Genomic DNA, 21,690 nt, shown 5'->3' on the forward strand with positions numbered 1-21,690 from the left:
CCTCCAATGACACAATGAAACCAGCTGCAAACTGGAGGAACAGCACCACATATTCTACCTCAGGAGTCTACAGCCCGCTGGCCTAAACATGAATTTTTAAAATCTCCCCACCCACTGGCCTCATTCCATGTCCAACCCGCTCTCTCATCCTGGCCTCCTTGTCATGATACAACCTGTCCACCTTCTCTCTCATCTATCCTCCCCACCCATCCCATTAATCAATCCCCACCACTCTCTACCTACACTCACCTAACACAACCCCACCTCCTTCCCCAGCCCCACTCTTACTCTCTCTATTTATTTCTGAGGTCCCTTCCCCATCCCCATTTCTGAAGAGGGGTCCCGACCAGAAACGTCAACTTTCCTGCTCCTCTGATGCTGCCTGGCCTGCTATGTTCCTCCAGCTCTACACTGTATTGTCTCAACCTGTTAACTGATTTGTTTCACTAGCTTCATTTTCTACATTTGGATGAATTGGATTTAAATTCCACCAGCTGCTTGGGTTTTGAGCCCATGTCTCCAGAACCATTTCCAAGGGAGGGAGGCTTAAAACAGGACACTATAGGCCGTTAGAATCAATCATTAAAGAGATTAAAACTGGATGCTTAGATAAACTCAAGGTACTTGTGGAGAGTAAGTATGATTTTATGAAAGGTATGTTGTGTTTAATCAATTTATTCAAATAAATAGTAGCCAGTTGTCATCGTCAGCAATCCCTCACTAACGAGTACGATTGTCCACCCAGAAACTCCATGTCACTGGTTATAGTTTCTGTGGGTCGTGCGTGGCTGATGAGTTTGATCCTAGAGCCACTTCTTCAACCATGCTTTTGACAGGATTTTCCAGGAGGTAGATTTAATTCAAGTAGACGCCTTGAGCAGGATGTTTTTTAACATGAGAATGTTGTTGCACATCAACAGAAACTCCGCCTTTGATAGAAGTTACATCAAATTCCATTGGCAAGGAAACCATGACAAACAGGGATCTCCTTACTGCTGCAGCCTTCACCAGCCATCGCAGCTATTGATAGCATACACAATTAACTTCCATCGGGATCATAGTTGAGGACTTGTTTTGGGTTGAACTTAGTCTAGTTCCTTCCCTCTGACCTTACTGTCACGGGTGACCCTGTCAAGAGCTGAGAACTCATGACAGCATTGGCAGGATCAGTGGAACGCTCGAGCATCTCCACCACAGCAAGATGGCAATCCACAGAAACACATACTGTGTTTGAAAGGCCAGAAACATTTGATATTGCCACCTCTGAAGTTATTGAAGAAATTATAACCTCAAGTTTTAAGAAGTAGCATAAATGGAACATTTTCTGGCTGACAGAAAATAAAGTGGGTCAAAATGGATATTGCCAAAATGTGCAAATGGGTTCATGTCTGATTGGGAGAATGTGATAAATGGAGTCTCACAGGGGTCTGTGCTGGATCTTAAATATTTTACAATTTATATCGATGACTTAGATGAGGGAAGTGATGGCATGGTAGCTAGATTCACAGTGAAATCAAGGTAAGTAGGAAAGTATAAAACAAAAGTGCTGTGGAGATCTGCACTTCATCTCACCAATGTAGAGAAGGATTCCAATGCAGTAGACCAGATTAGAAGAAGTGCAAGTAAATTGCTGCTTCAACTGGAAGGTGTGTTTATGGCCTTGGACAATGAGCTCAGAGGAAAGAAAAGGGCAATTGTTACAACCTCACCAATTGGTAAAACTAAATGCAGATTAGGGAACATCTTGCTTGAAAGCCTCTTCTTTGTTCATAAGAATGACGCTGACCTTTTAGTCACTTGCCACTTCAAAATCTATCTTGTACTCATGCTAACCTAGGCTTGCAGCAGTGATCCAGCGAAGCCCAATGCAAGCCCAAAGAAACAGCACCTCATTTTCCACTCAGGCACTTTACAGCTTTCAGGTCTCAACGTTGTGTCCAACAGCACCAGTCCATGAACATCGTCCTTCCTTTAAATTACAACCCTTTCTTCCCCTCATTTTCTTGTTTGCTCAGCAGAGCAGACCTGTTTAATGCTATTAACATCTATTCTCAATCCATATCGCTCCTCTACTACCGTTATCCTTTGTCTTTTGCTGTGGGCACCCTCAATAGCAGTACACACTATGTCAACAGCATTAGAAAACATCATTTTCCAACTCCCTTCAGTTCCAACGAAGTCATATTGGGTTTAGGAACACAGGAACAGGAGTAATCCATTCAGCCCTTCAAGTCTGTTCCATCATTCAATGAGATCATGGCTGATCTGTGACTCCACATATCTGACTTTGGCCCATATCCCTTAACATCTTTGCTTAACAAAATTTTGTCTCTGATTTATAATTAACTGAAATGGTTTGAAAAATTAAATTTGTTTCTTTCTGTTCATAGATACTACTAGACTGTTGAGTTTCCACTGCATTTGCTCATTATAGGTAGGAAAGTATGTTGTGAAGACAATGATGGGCTGAGCAAGTGGACAGAATTCTGCCATATACTGTGGGAAATATGATATTGTTTAATTTGACACGAAGAATGTAAAAGCAGATAATTCTGAAATGGAAAACAGTAGTGGAATTCTGATGTGCAGAAGGATCTAGGCATTCTAGAGCATGGGTCACAAAAGGTTAGTAAATAGATACAGCATCTCATCAAGAAGCCAAATGGGATGCAATCCTATGTAACTGGACATAAAAAGATGTCATATTTCATTTACACAGGAAATTAAAATTGCATCTTGGATACTGTTTTGGCTTTCTTATTTAAGCAAATATTTATACAAAAGATTTGGATGGGAATATTGGAGGTATGGTTCATAAGTTTGCAGATGATACGAAGATCGGAGGTATAGTTAACAGTGAAGAAGGTTACCTCAGAGGACAATGGGAGCCATGATCAGTGGGCCAAAAGGCCAAGGAGTGGCAGATGGAGTTTATTTTAGATAAATGGGAGGTGCTGCATTTTGGAAAGGCAAATCAGTACAGAACTTATACATCTAATGGTAAGTTCCTAGGGAGTGTTGCTGAACAAAGAGACCTTCGTGTGCAGGTTCATAGTTCCTCGAAAGGGAGTCACAGGTAGAAAGAATAGTGAAGAATGCATTTGGTACGTTTGCCTTTATTGGTCAGTGCACCGAGTATAGGAGTTGGGATGTCATGTTCCGGCTGCATAGGTTTTCCAACAGTTCCATTAGTTCAGCCACTTGCGACGTATTTTGTGCGTGTATGGTCTCTCTGCTATAGGAAGGATACTGTGAATCTAGAAAGAGTTCATAAGATTCATAAAGATGTTGCCAGGGTTGGAAGGTTTGAGGTATAGGGTCAGGCTGAAATGACTGGGGCTATTTTTCCTGTAGCATGAGAGACCTACGGGTGACCTGAAAGAGGTTTATAAAATCATGGGGGGTATAGGCAAGATTTTTCCCCAGGGTAGGGGAGTCCAAAACTGGAGGGTATAGGTTTAAGGGGAGAGGGGAAAGGTATAAAAGGGATGTAATGGCCAACATTTCCACACAGAGGATGATGCCTGTATGGAACAAGCAGCCAAAGGAAGTGGAGGACTCTTGTACAATTACACCATTTAAAAGGCACCTGTATGGGTATATGAATAGGAAGGCTTTAGAGGGATGTGGGCCAAATGGGACTAGGTTTATATATCTGGTTAGCATGGATGAGTTGGACCAAAGGGCCTATTTCCATGCTGTAAATCTCTATGACTCTATATAAATGCATTAGAAGCATAACAGAGGTCTTCTAGATTGAATACTGGAATGAGTGCCTGGTCTAACAAGGCTAGGTTGGACAGTCCAGGCTTGTTTTTAAATAGACAACTTGACCAAAACAGAAAAAAGGCACAGAAGTAGGCTATTAAGCCCTTTGAAACCTCGTCTGCCATTCAATATGATCACAGCTAATTATCCAACTCACTACCCTGTTCCTGCTTTCTCCTCGACCTGGAGGCATACAAAACAGGAATTGGAGAAATTGATTTGTAGTGTATAAACCCATTGTAACACATTGATCCACAAGAGGATCCTGTTGAGATCAAGGGGTGAAATGACCTTTTTTCCTCTGAAGGTTGTGCAATTTTGCAACTCTGCCTCAGAAGACAATGGAACTAGTAGACTTAAATATGATTAAGGTGGAGTTAATTGTTAGGCAAAGAATCAACAGTATTTGGGGATAGATGGGAAATGAAATTCAACAGTGAGATTGTGGCTAAACTATTTGAAAACAAAAGGGTCAGTGAATACAAGTCCAATGGCATTATCACTAGTCTCCCCTACATTTTATGTACAAGCCAATTACCAAATGTTTTCCTATGTTACTGAAGCATTCCAAACTGGAGACAATTTCCCATGCTAAATCTAAGTTTGCCCTTTACTGCAGAACATTGCCTTTTTTAAAAAGAGCAAAAATTCACAATAGTCCTGTGACCTTCAGAAGTCTTCTTCTGAGCAAGTCACTGGACTCAAATTGTTCACTATTTTCTCTCCAAAAGATGCCATCAAACCTGCTTAGATTCTCCAGCAATTTCATTTTTTGTTCACCTCAGATATCCCACATCTTATAGTTTTGCTTTATTTTTGAGTTATTTTGTTCAGCTCTGGCTTGTAAATAAAAGGAAATGTTTTTGAAATCCAAGACATTTCTGCAAAGAACGATCCAAATCCATTTTGGTTGCAAATTTTATTTTAAAAAGGCACAGCAATATTTAGATTGCAGACGTGCAAGACGTATTGGACAATAAGATGAATTACACAGGATTGATTCGTTAAAAATCTTTATTTGTAACAAAGTAGATTTGTGAAACACAACTCTTTGAGCTTGTACTCAACTATCATACCATTCGGATGTATCAAACATGTTTGCCACTGATTATTTTTTAAGTGGTGTCATACTACTTGTAACATGCACACATTGACATTTCTTGAGGATTTGAAGCAGTTTTAAATTCAGCAATTCATACAAGTCAATGAATAAGATTCAAACTGTGTTATATATAAAAAATAACAGATAGGAGTGGAGGAGCAGCATTCAGTCTCTGGGGTCAAGACTATGCATGTAGCATTCCAGCTTCAGTCAGAACCCCTGATGGTAAAACTGCTAGGTTAACTCCCTCCTACCAATTCATTATTCTATACCTCTCACCACTATAGTCAAGGAATCACATATGGCCTTTACCAGGAGCCATTCTTATACACTTTATGCCATTAACACAACCCATGTACAAATATTCAAAACGATGCTTGCTCAGTTACACTTGGGGCTGAATTTCCAGTGCCAAGTGAGGAGAACCATAACAAACTTTCAACTTCTTACTCAAAACATCCTAACATTAACTGACCAACTGGCTTGCTTCCTTACCTGCCTCCTGGATGAGGCGATTAGATTACTATACATCCCAAGAACTTTGTGGCACCTGTAGACCAAACGAAGTCATAGACACACAAAATAGAATTAAAAACAAAATACACTGTGGTTTTAAGTTTTCTACATTGTATACCAGGACTGCACTGTAGTACCACTTATGTCAACTAATGGTGCTGCTAAAAAGTGATTTCTATAAATGTATGGTTCTACAGTGGTTTGTAAAGTGCATATTAATATAGAGTAACTACATTTTATGATCATGAAATTCAGTTTTAAAAAAGCTAAATGGCCATAAAAGCTAATGGAGCTACTGCACGTACTGACTCAAGTTTTGTCCTTTTAAACTCAAAAATACCACACTGAAAAACAGAAAATACATAAAATTTCTGGACTAAATTGATATTATGGCATCACCTAAAGTTTCCGAGAGCAGAAAATCACCAGTCAAGCCAAGTACAGAAAGCCCTACTGTAGTGCTTTTTCTTAAACTGGGCTATTGAAAGTGGGCAAGGAGGTTGTTGCAACTATATCCTGTAGACTTTACTAAATTATGCTAGAGACTTTTCTCTTCAAAATTTATGAGGAACACATTTTGGGATCAATGTTACAGGGCTTCACACTCAGGATGCAGCCGAATTATATTGTCACTTTATCCATTTTGGGAATATTCGGATACTCTATGTATTTCAGCTTACAACAAAAGCTTATCTGCATGATTTTTAGTTTACTTCTTAAATTTTCTAATACAAAGCCTTAAAATGTCTGCATACTGTATTGGTGAATTTCCATACCGATGCAATCACACAATACGACACTGTACACTTCCACTTGTCTTCCTGTATGTAGACATCTTTACAAAGTGAGCTTTCGAAGCTTATGAAGTCAGAATACATTTAGGATAAACTTTTGATCATTTTATACATTCATCGTATAGCATCTAAGATTATTAAGCACTACATTTTAATTTACATGTATTATTTGCTTGTGAATGCTAATAGGCAGTTTTCTAAAATAAAATTACTGATACATTCATAGTCTAAAATAAGGAAAAATCATCTTGTTAAGTAATGCCACGGTTTGCGTACTGGTTGATGAAAGGGCCACAACAAAGTTGCTGTTCAGCAAGCCTTTAAGTTTCAGTGCATCACTATGGTGGCTAACTGCAGATGTGTGCTGTTCTTATTCCAGTTTTCCAATTATATATAGCTCAACTTGGCAGCTGATTCCAGTAGATTAAGTGAGTGTATTAATTTATTAAACTTTGCACAGAAATGACACTTCAGAAATCAGCAGAAACTAAGGAGGTGCCTCCTATCTGCAAATCTGGCGGAAACTTTGTTTCCACTAGCAGGCTATCAGCCTACCTACTTGCAAAAGTTGCCTTCTTCAGATCTTCACTCTCCTACTGCAACCTTTGAAAGCTTAAATCACTTCAAATAAACATTCCTGAACAAAAACTAACTTCCATATGGCTGAAATTGTTACATAAAATACATTCTACAGAAAAACTGTCATGAGAGATAAACAATTGATAAACTATTTTGAATTCAGCTGAATTCAGTTTTAGATTGGTCTCCCATCTTTAAAATCATCTCAAGTGATCAAAGGATGAGAAGACAGTTTAACAATGCCAGGTAGGGGAACAAAAGAAGAATTGCTTCATTCATTTCTTACTTTCATTACTTACTTACTTACATTCTTACCTTTCTCTAATTTAGCTGTTTATCTTTTTGTACATATTTAAGTACTTATTAATTTAGTACTGCAATGTAAATTTCTTCACACAAACCACAAAGGTATGAACATTTTCTTAGGTTTCATTTTAAAAAATGGTTTTGAACGTAAAAACTTGCAGTCACAGCAATAAAGTGTACTTTTCTGGCAGACAACTGTGTATCACAACATACTACAGTTCAATACTAAATCATAAACTTAACTTCAATTTAAAAGGAAATCGGATCCAAGCCCCCATCACGCAATCCCAAAGAAAAAAAAAATCAAAAGCACTGATTGTTTAAGCACGAGGAATATACCAAAAAAAATGTACACTTTTAAAAGAAGCAAACTGGTATCTTAGCTATTTCACAGTACTGGCAATGAATCTGCATATTGCAAGTCCCTGAATTCTACTCCAAGGTATTTTTGGAATTGTTATGATAAAATGGTTGAGAGCATTGCAAATCAGAAGGATTTTAGCCATTGACTTTTTTTTGTGGGGGGGGCAGTGAAAATGAATAAGAGATCTTGAACGAAGGCAATTCATTTCCTCACTGTCACAAACCAGACTTAATCCCAATGGAAAGAAAAAATATACACGGGCTTAGGCACCAAAATAGTCTTCCTGATATCTGTTAGGCAAAAGAAAATAACGCCAAATCTTATTTTACAAAGCAAGGATTAAATTTAATATGGCCAGAACTACCAGTTTTACACCAATATAGTTGGCCAATTAGCACCATTGTCTGTTCAGCCTTGCACATCCAAATATTAACAATATAAATGCTTTACAATGCCTTTAGTTATGAACATTTTCTGCACCTAGTTTCATTATCAAATGGTGCCTGCAGAGCAACATGCACATTAGAATTGCACCCTTGAATAGAGCACCAAGACAACTGAAGAACAAAACAATGCAAATTGTTCTGAGTATAACAATTTGCGATTATTTATGCATTAGCTCAATCACACTAAGAGTGGCTAACCTTTTAGAAAGCATTAAAATATTTGCTGCATTATTGTTCACAGTTGATAAGACATAAAAATAAACATACACTCTATCTTCTCCGCAAGATTCATTGACAGATATTTGTTTAATTGCTAAAATGGAGCCAGGTCAGGTGTGCAATTCCACAGTTGGTTTAAAAGGTATAAGGGGAAACAGCTGGATTATAGGATTAGAGAAAATGGGTGCAAATGTGGAACCGGCACTGGTATAGACACACGAACCAATGAGCTGTTTTCAGTGTTGAAAAGGTACACACTATTCTTTTCAATGGTGTTTGATTATAAATGAATTCTGAAATGAAATGTTGCCCTAGTGGTAATTTGAAGCCAATGCGGTATCCAAATACAACTTTTCATGGAAAATTTGCACAATATAGCGGTTCATAATAATGTTACATTCTCCTATAATAACAGACTTTCACAATTATCCTGAGCTTAACAGGTTGGGGGAGGGGGTTGCAGGGAAGAGAGAGAAAATGTGTGTTGGGCAGAGGGAGAAAACTGAAGATAATTGAATAAATGTCCACAAGATATTCTGTGCATAACACGTTTTCCGGGAAATGCTTGAAGTTAGCATAAGCATCTCTTAGGTGCATCAGTTGTGTGGGGAATGGGTTCTTCATTTCAACTGTTTACATTCTTTAGGTTGGTACAATAATCTGTCCTATAGATGTAAAACAGCACTCTACATTCTTCTGACATTGTTTAATCTGCTTTTGTACTCCTTTCTAATCAGAGGACATCATCTGCTTCAAACTGTCTCATCAATTATGTCACGTTCACAGATTTGCTAGTGTTCTGATTCTGATCCCATTTGATCATGAAAGCTACGGAGATTGCAGGTTTGACAATCCAATGGCATCTTCAATGAAATTCAAAGTGCATGACGCTGCAGTTGGCAGTATAAAGGGTAGAAATAGAATGCGGAGTGAGTGGCAACCTGTATTTATTTTGAACTATAGTTATTAAGTGACAGGTTGTTAAACTGAATACAAAATCATCTTTAACTTGGAAAAAACATGCAAATTTTGCCATAATCTTACTAAACATATGTACGTTTGCTTTAATTATATATCAACATCAGAATATACCATCGATCACAATTTGACAATGCTAGTAAATTAGGTAATGTTCCTGGAAATTGGACCCACACAGCTGACATACTCATGTCATTATGGTAATAGTCTGAACTAATTTCCTAGTGAAATGTTTGGTACACCGTTTACAAATGTTAACAGCATTGAGCTGAAGATGGGTTAGTACATAGTGCAGGTTTCTAATTACAATTCAATGCTGATGAACATGCTCATGTTTTTATTTACTAATTCACTTCATTAAACATTACAAGTTAACACGCTCCCTTTTTAAAGTCTTGATATTGTTTCTTGTATCACAGGCTTCTGGTCCAATCCAAAGTTTTTACAGAACATGTTATATATGTTTATTTGAAGCTCCCCCTTCCTCAGTATAATGTCTTTGGCCTTGACCAGCATCACAAAAAGGTCCTTCTTCATTGTCATAACACTTTGGTTGTTTAAACTGAAACTTCAAGGCTTAAATACTTAGTTTTGCTACAGCCCTGGTTACATAAGTGCTTTTCACACATCAATAAGCAATATGTTTGCTTAGAATTGGCACCACAATATCAATACTCCCATATTCTGTGACAATACACAGCTGGGGTGGGGGATAGCAAGGGGGCGGGGGGGGGGGGGTAGCTTGTTTCTTTATACTGCCAGCCAATAACATTTAAAAATAAAGCACAATATTCAAAACCTGTGCCTAGCAGTAGGCACATTACTCTTCATTTCAAATATACAGTAGCATACAACCAGTTTGTATTTGACAGATTAGCCAAGGTCTCTGAGGACTTGCTGAGCTCAACTACGTGTAAAAGATAATCTCCGGAACCTGTCCATCTTCTACTGATGTTCCATTATTATTTCCAGCAGCATAACAGAAGGTGAAGACTGTTTTTGTGCCCGTTGTTGGAGATTCATGGATGACTTTACGAAGTCCTTTTGTTCCATAGTGTGAATCTGGCCCCTGTATGTGTATAAATGTGCAAATGAATCAGAGTCAAATAAATCTTCAGGAATAAAAAATAATTGTACTAAACTATAATGAATAAAAGTAATCCATCTACTTAAAAATTTTAAGTTCTGAAAATTACTAAATGGAAAGTAATTCTGAAAACAGTAAAAGTGATGTTCAAACAAGCTTCAAGTCACAGAAAGCTGTGCTGTCACATAACCACGCAGGTTGAAGCAGAGTAGAGAGGAATTCTCATCTGTTTAATGCATTCATCGTGTGACAATTTTGAGGAATGGATAGGAAGAGAAGACAAATGCAGCACGTTCCTGTTTAGGAATGGGATAAAAAGGGAGAGGCTACAAGATTCTCTTACTGCTTACATCTTCAGAGAGCACAACTTCTATTAAAATAAAGGTACAGAACAGCTACCAAATCAAGTAATCTAAACAGAGAAAAATGTCATCATCAGCAGTCACTAGCTGACAAGTATTATCTACCCAAGAAATTCCGTATTGCTACTAAAGAGAAATGTTTACACATTTTAAAACAAAAGAACACAGAAATAAAGGTAAAGGCGACAGAAAGGAAGGAAATTTTAAGACATGTGGGAATAATTTAAAGATCTTAAACCTTAAATAATGTTTGGATGAAAGTGAAATACTTTGCTTTTGACATACAAGTGATGTTACATCAAAATTAAGTAACAGTACAAGTCTTTTTATATTTTAATGATAGACTGTTATGTTCACGGGTCACTTTTTGCCTGAATTTCAACTTTGTTATTGCCAGTTATTAGACCAATGGCCATCCACAGATATTGACACTGAATTTCAACAATTTGACAGCCAATTTTGAAAGAGATGTACCACTGACTCCTAGTAATAAACACAATGTAAATGCAAAATTTTAAAACCATACAAGTTTCATGACATACCTTCAATGTAGCACATGCAGTATAATTAACATTGGGTAAAATCTCCACTGGTTCCTTGAACATAACCCTGAAAGTGTTGGACGACCCATCACAGCTAAAACCAGTGTCATTCTGTCCCAAAATCGTATTACTATCTGTATGTATAATCTAAGAAGAATCAAACATAATAAACCACAATAAATATAAATGCCATCAATAAAGAAGATCTGTAAGTTTAGAACTCAATTTTGAGCAAAGCTGCCACTGTATGAACACACAAACATACACAATTTAAAATCCTTCACAGCCAAATGCAAATTAAATTAAAAGCAGCAGCTCCATAGAATGCTAGTTGTAAATGTGTAACAGATGGCAGGTTGCCAATCAAGAAATTTACAAGCATTAGATATTAGAAATTCCAAAAACTGGAGTTATTCTGAAGACAAAAATACAGAAGGAGCAAAATCATTCCAAAGCATCCAAACAATGTATGCTTGAAAATGCAGTCAGCTGTACTTTATACAGATAGTAACTTTTCACCAGTCTCAGTAAAGAGAGGATACATTTGCTACATAACACAACAGTTTCTAGCCAAGCTTACTCTTGGCATACCCCAGGCCTATGAACAGTACTACGAAGAGCAAGTGGTATGCCATCATAGGAAGGTGATTGAGACAAGCTTATAAACAATCAAAAAACCATCCTGAACCGGACATAATCTCGAACTAATCCACATGAGCATCACTAAGAGAACTGCAAAGTTTAAGAAGGGAGCCTACCACCACCTACTCAAGGCATCCAAAGGATAGGAGATAACAGTAGCTTTGCCAGGTCCACATTTCATGACAATTTATATTTTAAAATCATGGTGCTTTTGTATAACTTTTGAAGTTTGTTTAAGACCTATAAGATAGTCTGATGATCTAGCAGAATTCTTTTATTCTAACATTTCATTAATTTTAGAACTTTAGAATATAATTTGAAGTTTAACTTATGAGCAAGAGTTTTCTCAAAGTTTAAAATTAATGTAAATTAGTTGTCCCTACCCAGTCAATTCCACTTACTGCTATACTCTCACTCTAACTTCTAACATATTTTGCCACATTTCTTTCATAAGTTTCTCATATAAATTTCTTGTATAAACTCATCTAGTAATAGACTATGTAATTACTGATCCTTCATAATTTATGTTTGCACGAAGTGACTTGTGTTAGCATTAGTAATAATTATGGTATAATTTTACAATATTATCTGTGGCTCAATTTGTGATACATTCAACTCAGAATCAGACAGCTGTGGACTCAATTCCAACTCCAAAACAAATAAGGCCAATTTAACACCTTAGTGCAATACTGGGAGACTGTTACATGGCTATCCTTTGGATCAGCTGTTAAACAGAAGCCACATCTGCCCTTTAAAATAAGCAAATGATTCCAATAACTGATGCTGAACAGTAACAGGAGGAGTTCTTTATAACATCCTGGCCAATATTTAGACCTCAACAAGCATCATGAACAGCTTACACATTCAACATTATAATCATGTCCAAGCCCCCTTTAGGGGTGGAACGGTGGCTCAGTGGTTAGCACTGCAGTCTCACATCGCCAGGGACCCGGGTTCGATTCCAGCCTCGAGCAACTGATGGTGTGGAGTTTGCACATTGTCCCCTTGTCTGCGTGGGTTTCCTCTGGGTGCTCTGGTTTCCTCCCGCAGTCCAAAGATATGCAGGCTAGGTGGATTGGCCATGCTAAATTGGCTGCAGTGTTCAGGGAGGTGTAGATTAGGTGGGTTATAGGGGGATGGGGCTGGGTGGGATGTTTCAAGGGGCGGTGTGGACTTGTTGGGCCGAAGGGCCTGTTTCCACACTGTAGGGAATCTAATCTAAATCATGAACGAGCAAACTGTCAATATTTTACGTATCATACCAATAACTACACTTCAGAGAAGTGCATAAGTGGCTGTCAAACAGGCGTAGATCTATTATTGAACAATGCTATATAAATCCAAAATATTTCTTTTACCTGTATATTTACTTGATAGTCTGTGGGTCCATGTATTGATCCATACAAGCCAAACCCAACCACAAATATCCTTCTATTCACAGTAAACCTGTAGGATTAAAAATATACAAGATCATATTAGAACAGTTTAAATACAATCATTTCTCAATCAGAGCAAAAAAACTGACCAGTCAATTCCCAAACGCCAGATCGATATTGTTCACTGGAAATATACTTCAACTGTTAATAGGATACTATGTTCCTCATATGAATTGCTAAATCATACTTTGATGCTAAAGCGTCCTAACTGAGACACTCGATCCATTCTGACTATCTGGGCGACTGTGCCTTTGGCCTAATGTTGCTTTTCTAAACTATACTTCAGCTTAAGCTACTCTTCAGCTGCAGAGTTTCTTTTCAATTGGTGAAAATCTATTAGACTTTTTATTAAAAAAAACATGGTTGTCAAATTAGTGGATCAGGGACCTAAAACCACCAATGAAATAGCAGATTTTTCCACACTTCAGAAGTATGAGAAAGGTTCTCATTTATCAAAATTTTGTTTTGGCTTGGTTAAGTAAAAAGAAGAACTGGGCTCAAGATAGTCCTTAAATTGAGTTCTTTTAAATTGTTTACACACATTCTGCAAGGTTCCTCCAACTAAGGTGTGGTCCAAGACAAACAAAAACTTCATATACCCTAGTTTTAATGGGGCAGTGACTTGCAAACAGAATTTAGAGAATAAGAAAACAACTGCATTAGAATCACGCAGCTCAGAAGGTGGCCAAATCTGCCCTTCATGTCTTTAAAATAGTTAATAAATTAATCTTTGACCCCTAAACCTGCAAATTTTCCCTTTTCAAGTATATATGGCATTTAAAAGTTCTTACATCAGTTCATTGCTAGTGCCCAAGTAGCACATTCCCAATTGCAACACAGTGGTACATATCCCCTAGCAAGTGATCTTAATTATCGATTAAGTAGGAACACTGAAGTTCCAAGCTTAGGTAAAGATGTCTAAAAAAAAGACTTTATATTATTAAGGTTTGACTTTTAAATGTTTCCGAAAAGACTGCATTTTTGTACAAGTTCTCTCACATTTTGTTCCCTTCTTTGTTGTTCATATTGTGCTGATAGATATCCATTTATTGCACTCGCAGTTATTCATTAAAGTCCAGACACCAATAGAAGTTTAGTAAAACTTGCTGTGGTTTGGGGGAGTGATGACAAAAGGTGAACCTTACAATCAACCTTCTACTGAGGGATCATAGGGTAGACATCTGAAACAGGAATCCTGGATGATTGAGAGATCTACAGCAGACAAAAAAGGACTCTTGTGCACTAAACACTACTTCTGTTCAGGCAGCCAATTCTCACAAATGAAGGATGACCAAACACATGGGGCATCCAGAATTTACTATTCTCAATATCAAAATCACTAATTCCAGTCACCAATGAATCATTGGAAGGATGCAGCTGTATAGAAACATCTTACCTTATTCGATCGCTTGTACCACTGTAGCCCCAACGGCTTTCCACTTGTTGGAAACGATTGATGCTACACTCTTTGCCTCTAAGACAACAGCGGGGTCTGTCTATAAACTCTACTCTCGGCTTCGGATTGACTGTGAAATGTAGAAAAAGACTAACCACCTCTCGGTCTGTTAGAATTCCTGACTGCGCAGGTCCTGTGGGAGGGAAAACATTTTATTACTTGATTTTATTCAGATTTTAGAAATTAGTTACCAATAGAACTAAATTTTCCAATTGGCACTGACTCAGACAAATCAAGAAACTAAGCCATGGTGGTGGTAGGGAACAGACAATTGGTTTTGCTATCCTTATGCTTAGGGGAGGAACCACAACCAAAAAGAAATGTTCGATATTCAGTGGGGCCCCTATGAAGAATGCAAGTGGAAGCCAAGTGATGACTGGACCTCAGGAACGAGGAAGGAGAGTAGGGTTCTTGGCCCTTCTAGGGTGCTCTACCTTTCGATGAAATGATGACTGAATTAATTTTAGCCTCAAATCATGTCAGGTGATGGCATCAGAAGTTGAGCCAGGACCCTACTGGTCGACTCAAAGCCAGGACCTTATCAGATGATGTCCAATGTTGGAGGTTGTGCGAGACCCATGCAGCATGACGGTCTTGAGCTCAGAAATGGCAGACGGCTAAGTGACTGCACCGGTGGCGGCAGAAAAGCAGCATATTTCCAGGACCCTGAGGTCTATGTTGGATAGCAGTGACTGGAGGAGAACAGAGGGTGAAGTCTACAGACAGGGAGCGATGAACTTTTGAAGCTGTTTCAGTTTTACTAATACCAATTTATTCAGTATTTTGATACTTATACAATTTATTCAGTAATCCAAGATGGCACCAGAATGTTGTGATTTTATTCATTTTTCACTGTTCCTCTGTACAAGTGACAATATTAAATAAATCTAAAATCTTTACACTCCTGCAAATTTCTGATAGAAGATAAAAGACTAGGATCAGGCCATACTGCCGTATTCTTCACAGTCAAATAGCTCGTTCGTACTTTCAGTCTACATTCATAGAAGGAAAGGATATTTTAGCGCAATATCAAAGGATATGCCTTTTGCAGATGTGCACACTCATGAATCAGCATCTTTGATCAGTATCACAGAAGTGAGAGAGAAAACTGAGGCAGGGAGGAAGTAGGGCAAGAACTGAGACAGGCAACTTTAGGAATACAACTTGTCAAATTTTGGGTAACAACTGTAGGCAGCCTTTCATTACACTAAAAGGGGGCATTCAGCCCCATGACCTTTTTCCACCACTTCCATTCATTTGTGGCTTCATCTCTTTGCCTGTCTCCTATATCCTTACAGTCACAGAATCTAACTCAGTCTTAAAAAATGTTCAATGACTCTGCCACCACTGCTTTTTGGGGAAGGAGAACTTCACATACCAAAAATTTTCAGAGAAAAATTATTTTCCCACGTCACCACCTTAAATTACCAACCACTTATTTTTAAACTGTGTCCTAGCCATACTCTCTCCCATTGAAAAAAACCTCTCAGAATATGCCCTGTCAGATCACAAGTAGCATTACGTTTCAATAAGATTAGAATAATGCCTTTTTGGAAACCCAAGTATACCACATCTACAGGTTTTCTATCATCCACATTACTTTTACTTCAAAAGAAGTCAGTGCTTCCTCATGCTCTTCAGTCCCGATTCCATGGCTACTGTGTATCAAACACCATAGGTAGTCCTCAATGGATACATGGAAATGGAAAAACACTAACCTAATAAAGATCTCATAAAGATTAGGTGAAATTCCTATTTCCTTCTGAATTGGCTTGCTTACTGGTTTGTAGTACTCCGAGTGAGTGTCCTTTACATGCAACATGTGGGTGATGAGTGAATGGTTTTTGACTGATTTTCACAGTATTCTAGTGCTTGGGCCTACCAGCACACACACAATAGTGGTGAAAATAATTTTTAAACTGCTGTCCTTTTGCATTCTAAATGCAAGTCTGTCTCTTGTCCAGACTGTTTTTCTCCCAATACAGCCAGATTAACTTCAGTTTGGCATGCATTTCACCTTCAGGTGCCACATTCCAGGGTTCCTCTCCAGGTAGCCACTGAATTTATATCTTGTCACCTTTTGGTGGTGTCTGGTGTTCATTTTTTAAAAAAAAAGCTACAACCTTAAGTTCAATTGATCAGGAGCTTACTATCCATGGACTTTATAACAACCCTTTAAATGGCAAGAGAAGTCAGTGCTTCTAGGACAATTATATTTTTAATAAGGAATCCAAAATTGTATGTTGCATTTCAGATGTGGTATCATTAAAATTGTACAGCTGCACTAGATCTTCATTATTTTTATATTCCATTTCTTGTGGAAGATTAGTACTGACCATACCGCTAGTCAACGAGACCTAAGTTCACAGTCATGCAAATAATATCTGAATAGGCTGACTATTAAAAAAACAATTCCATTCTCCTTGCAATAAGCAACAATATTCTATTTGCTTTCCTAATCCCTTCATCCAAGCCACTGACGGAGATAATAAATAGTTAGGGCCCCAGCATTGATTCAATGCCATTCTACTAATAACCACTTATCTGAAAGTGAACATTATCTTTACTTTCTGATTCCTGTTAGCTAAATCCTTTGTACTAAAATGTTACCCCTACACCATAGCTTTTTACTAATTTTTTTATATAGTAACCTTTGGTGTCACATCTTATCAAATGCCTTTTTGGAAACCCAAGTATACCACATCTACAGATTTCCTATCATCCACATTACTTTTACTTCAAAAGAAGTCAGTGCTTCCTCATGCTCTTCAGTCCCAATTCCATGGCTACTGTGTATCAAACACGATAGGTAGTCCTCAATGGATACATGGAAATGGAAAAACACTAACCTAATAAAGCTCTCACATATACATACTTTTAGTGAAAAGTCTCCCATTTGCGAAACCTATTGAAAGGTTTTAACTCTGAAGTGTTCACTAAGGCTTTGGAGTAGATCTGTACTTCAGGTTGTGGGTGTTGAGGTTGATTGGCTTGCTGAGCTGGTTTGTTGTTCCGCAGACATTTCGTTACCATGCTTGGTAACATCCTCAGTGTAGCCTCTGACGAAGCGTCGGTGTGTTTTCCCGCCTGGTTTTTAAGCTGTGGGGTCCGTTGCAATGGATTGCCTCACTTCTGGGTTTCCTCCATAGCGGAACGTATATGGGGTCGAATTCAGTGTGTTTATTAATAGCGTGCTTCTTGGAGTGCCATGCTTCTCGGAATTCTCGTGCTGGTCTCTGCCTAGCCTGTCCCAGGATCTTGGTGTTGTCCCAGTCAACGTTGTGGTTCTCCTTGTCCATGTGGATTGAGATGAGCGAGTACTGGTCGTGTCTTTTTGTAGCCAGTTGGTGTTCATGTACTCTTGTTAGTTTCCTTCCTGTTTGTCCGATGTAGTGTTTCTCGCAGTCTCTGCAGGGGATCTTGTAGATGACATTGGTCCTATCCTTGGCGGGGAGTCGGTCTTTAGTTTGGGTGAGCACTTGTCGTAGGGGTGATGTGGGCTTGTGTGCCGCTCTGATGCCTACCGTGGTAGAAGTCTTGTGGAGAGTTCTGACGTATTCCTGATGTAGGATAGCGTGATGAGTGTGTCGAAGCGAACACGATTTAAAGGGGCAACAACACACTGCAGCAACATGGAACTATGCCAAGAGGAGGAGGAATACCTCTTCCAAGTGTTCAAGGATGACGGATATCCAAAGAATTGGGTCAGGAGATGCCTACAGGAACAGCATCAGAAAGATTCTACACGCCCCAAAAAGACACGACCAATACTCACTCATCTCAATCCCCATGGACAAGGAGAACCACAACTTTGACTGGGACAACACCAAGATCCTGGGACAGGCTAGGCAGAGACCAGCACGAGAATTCCTGAAAGCATGGCACTCCACGAAGCACGCTATCAATAAACACATTGAACTCTATCCCAAATATGTTCCGCTACGGAGGAAAACCAAAAGTGAGGCAATCCATTGCAACGGACCCCAGAGCTTAAAAACCAGGCAGGAAAACATACCGACGCTTCAAAGGCTGCACTGAGGATGTAACCAAGCACAGTAACAAAACGTCTGCAGAACAGTAAACCAAGCCAACCAAACTCAACTCAACTCAACTCTCAAGTGTTAGATCTCTTAAAGAGAAACTTACATTTTAGAAAACACGAAAGCAAGTAAACTTGCAATTTTTTTTAAAACTGTCAAACTGTGAACTCTGAATCCCTTGCTGAGGCATTTGTGGGTTTTGAAACTCAAAGATTCAGAACAACAAAATAATAGCCATGGTGAAATGTCAAAGGATTTAACTAGCAAATGTAATGACAGATAGTAATATTTTCATTCTTATCCAGACCAGATGGCCTGCAAATCGAAGTGTGCCAGCACATGGTGGTTTGTGCAAACGCTGACAAACCAAAGTTAAAAAAAAACTTTAACAATTATGGATTTATTTTCTTTAAAATCTGGATCATGGCATTCAAACAAACCCCATTCATCCTTAAAGAACATTAATTTGAGGCTCCTACGACAGTGTGTTAAGATTTTTGGAATACCAAAAATTGCAATCTATTTGAACTCAGCATCAAGTCCAAGTGGCTCTGCTCAGTTCAGATTCCCTATGCAAATCGTACACTGCACCCCTACCCCCGACACCCCTGTCCACATTACTAAACAAAATGGGCTGTGTTAGCAATAGCAGTGGGAATTTATCAGGGTTCTGCCCGTCATTTTGAAAAAGTTGGCATAATCTTCCTCACTCTCCAAAAATTGCAGACTTAATACTTCGAGATTATTATTATATGGGGGGGATGGGGTGGTTATACATGTGTTGCATAGGCTATGAACAAAAAAACAGCCAAGGCTAGATTAGAGCAGATTGTTTAGAAAAACAGAGTAGAACTCGCATAAGAGGTTCCTAACAGATAAACCTGCTCAAATCACCATTACAAACTCTATTTGCTTTGGTCCAATAAAGTGAAAAATTGCAATTATTCAATACAGTTGGTTCTGCTACAACACGTTCTAGCAATGCGAATTGGCTATAACATGACTGATGAATTGGGAAACACTATTTCTAAAACACAAACATGTCTTAGCTATAGTGTAATTTGACTGGTGCACGGAGGCATACAGTTCGACATCACGATCATTTTGCAGGCTGTTTCCTGAGCACATGCAATGTTAGCTCCGAAAGAGTCTCTGTGCCAGTATCACATGGACTTCAAGATTCTCCTCAGCCTGGATAATGCACCAAGCCAACCTTCCACCACTGGTGAGTTTTCTGAAAACATAAGTGATATTTCTACCCCCAACACAACCTATCTCCTTCAACCCATGGCCCAGGGTGCAATAGCAGGTTTTAAGGCCTATTATTTAAGGTACACATTTAAGAGACAGATTGCAGCCACTGATGGGGATAAGGATAATATTCTAATTTTGCAAGAGCCTTAACATGAGGAATGCAATTGACATAATCGTGGAGGCCTGGGGTGATGTCAGTAAGGACTGCTTGCATGCAGTTTGGCAGAAGCTTCTCCCGGCATTTTTTTCAAGATTTTAAAACCCTTGACCTAACAGAGGAACTAAGGGTCAAAGAATGTTGTGTTGATCTTGCAAAGCAAGTTGGATTTGAAGGAGAGTGAGGATGTTGAAGAGCTGCTTGAGTCCCATTGTGAAGACCTCTCTATAGCTGATCTACAACTTGTTGACGAGAAGGAAGTGGAATCTGGAGATGAAGAAGACGAAGTCCAAGATAAAGCACTACGAGAAAAACTTTCTACTCCTGTTTTGTCTTTAATCCCGAGGGAAATTGAGAGGCAGTTGCAGTTCTTAAAAGGAAAACAACTGCAATGCAGAACGCAGTAGGGTAGCAGTTGGTGGAATAAAATCTTATTTGGCACCCAATGAACAGCTTCTTTATGAAAGCAGAAAAAAGGCAAAGCAGCAAAAACCGGATTTTTTTTTAACCCATTCCCCAAGAAAGAGTCGGAAGACAATGAACCATAGTTAATCCAGAAGTGGGTGGCTATTTTTCACCCTAACACTGTAACCACAACTGCACCTGAAGGGGATGCTGACGACCCTCAGCCCCTGCATTAACAACAGAGCAACCTCAAAACCTCTTCCCCCATCAAGTCATCTTGACACTTTTTCAAGATAAAAAGTGCTAAATTTACTTTAATTTCATTATTAGATATGAATTACACTTTATTCAAACTGTGCTATCTTTTGTGTTAGGTTTTTGAGAGATTGAGTAACTTTTTTGGTAGTCTGCCCCTAACCCCACTTTTCCCATAAGCCCCATTTCAGCAGCACGATTTTCTATTACGCGATGTGCACAGAAACTTAACCATCGCAGAACCAACTGTAACATAATGTTGTCTAAACATATCCAATTTTTAAAAATATTTCTTCAATGTCTGGACACGCATAACATGAACATCCGAAGCACTGATTACTAAATTAAAACAAGTTGAACTGTTTCATACACAAGAGAACCGCACTATGTCAAATCTTACAAATTTATTTCAAACTTTCAAGAGATAAATCACGCCATAGTCACAGTTACCTGCTGCAAACTCCTCAATTGTCATTAGAGGAAACCGAATGAGTGACAATGCTTTTCCTAAAACTTTACGTTTGTTTTCAGGAGTAAGTTGAAGCTGTTGTCGTTGGCATTCTGCCTCTGCCCAGCGAACCACAGCATTAAACAACCGAATTTCCCGAATTCCAAGAGTGTCACGTTCTAAGACCGCCATTAGTGTATCTGTGACAGAGACAAGCGCTAAAGTCAGCAACTTGGAGGCTTCCAGATGAGATGTTTTTCTTAGTAACAAATACACCATTTAAAAAAAAATGAAAAATCCTTAGTCTCAATCCTGTCTGCCAATACATAAAGTTACAATATTGTAATAAGTCCAGAGACCAACGTCAAAACCCAGAATTTCAATTTAAGAGGCAAACATTAAAATGTTAAAGAGCTCTCTAAGTGCCAACTGTAGAGTTACAGCACTATGAGATATATTGAAAATCCATCTGGGCAATTTCCATCTCATCTAACTATCCAAAGTAAGCCAGCCCCAAGTTAATATGGCAGGAGG

General features: G+C 38.6%; 1 protein-coding gene across 4 annotated transcripts in view; it reads right to left on the reverse strand.

The window, feature by feature from the left end:
- Positions 1-4,768: 4,768 nt before the first annotated feature.
- LOC125465982 (BTB/POZ domain-containing protein 2-like) overlaps positions 4,769-21,690 on the reverse strand; it is a 39,379-nt gene continuing 22,457 nt past the window's right edge. For all 4 annotated transcript variants that reach the window (XM_048560042.2, XM_048560041.2, XM_048560043.2 and 1 more), the window contains 5 exons: positions 21,159-21,356; positions 14,538-14,730; positions 13,064-13,151; positions 11,064-11,210; positions 4,769-10,141 (listed from right to left, as the gene is read on the reverse strand). In XM_048560042.2, the coding sequence (XP_048415999.2) occupies positions 9,980-10,141; positions 11,064-11,210; positions 13,064-13,151; positions 14,538-14,730; positions 21,159-21,356 (788 nt within the window). In that variant the 3' untranslated portion in view covers positions 4,769-9,979. The remainder of the gene's footprint in view (positions 10,142-11,063; positions 11,211-13,063; positions 13,152-14,537; positions 14,731-21,158; positions 21,357-21,690) is intronic.

Source organism: Stegostoma tigrinum, chromosome 30 (genome assembly GCF_030684315.1).
Source record: "Stegostoma tigrinum isolate sSteTig4 chromosome 30, sSteTig4.hap1, whole genome shotgun sequence".
In the NCBI taxonomy this organism is placed as follows: domain Eukaryota; kingdom Metazoa; phylum Chordata; class Chondrichthyes; order Orectolobiformes; family Stegostomatidae; genus Stegostoma; species Stegostoma tigrinum.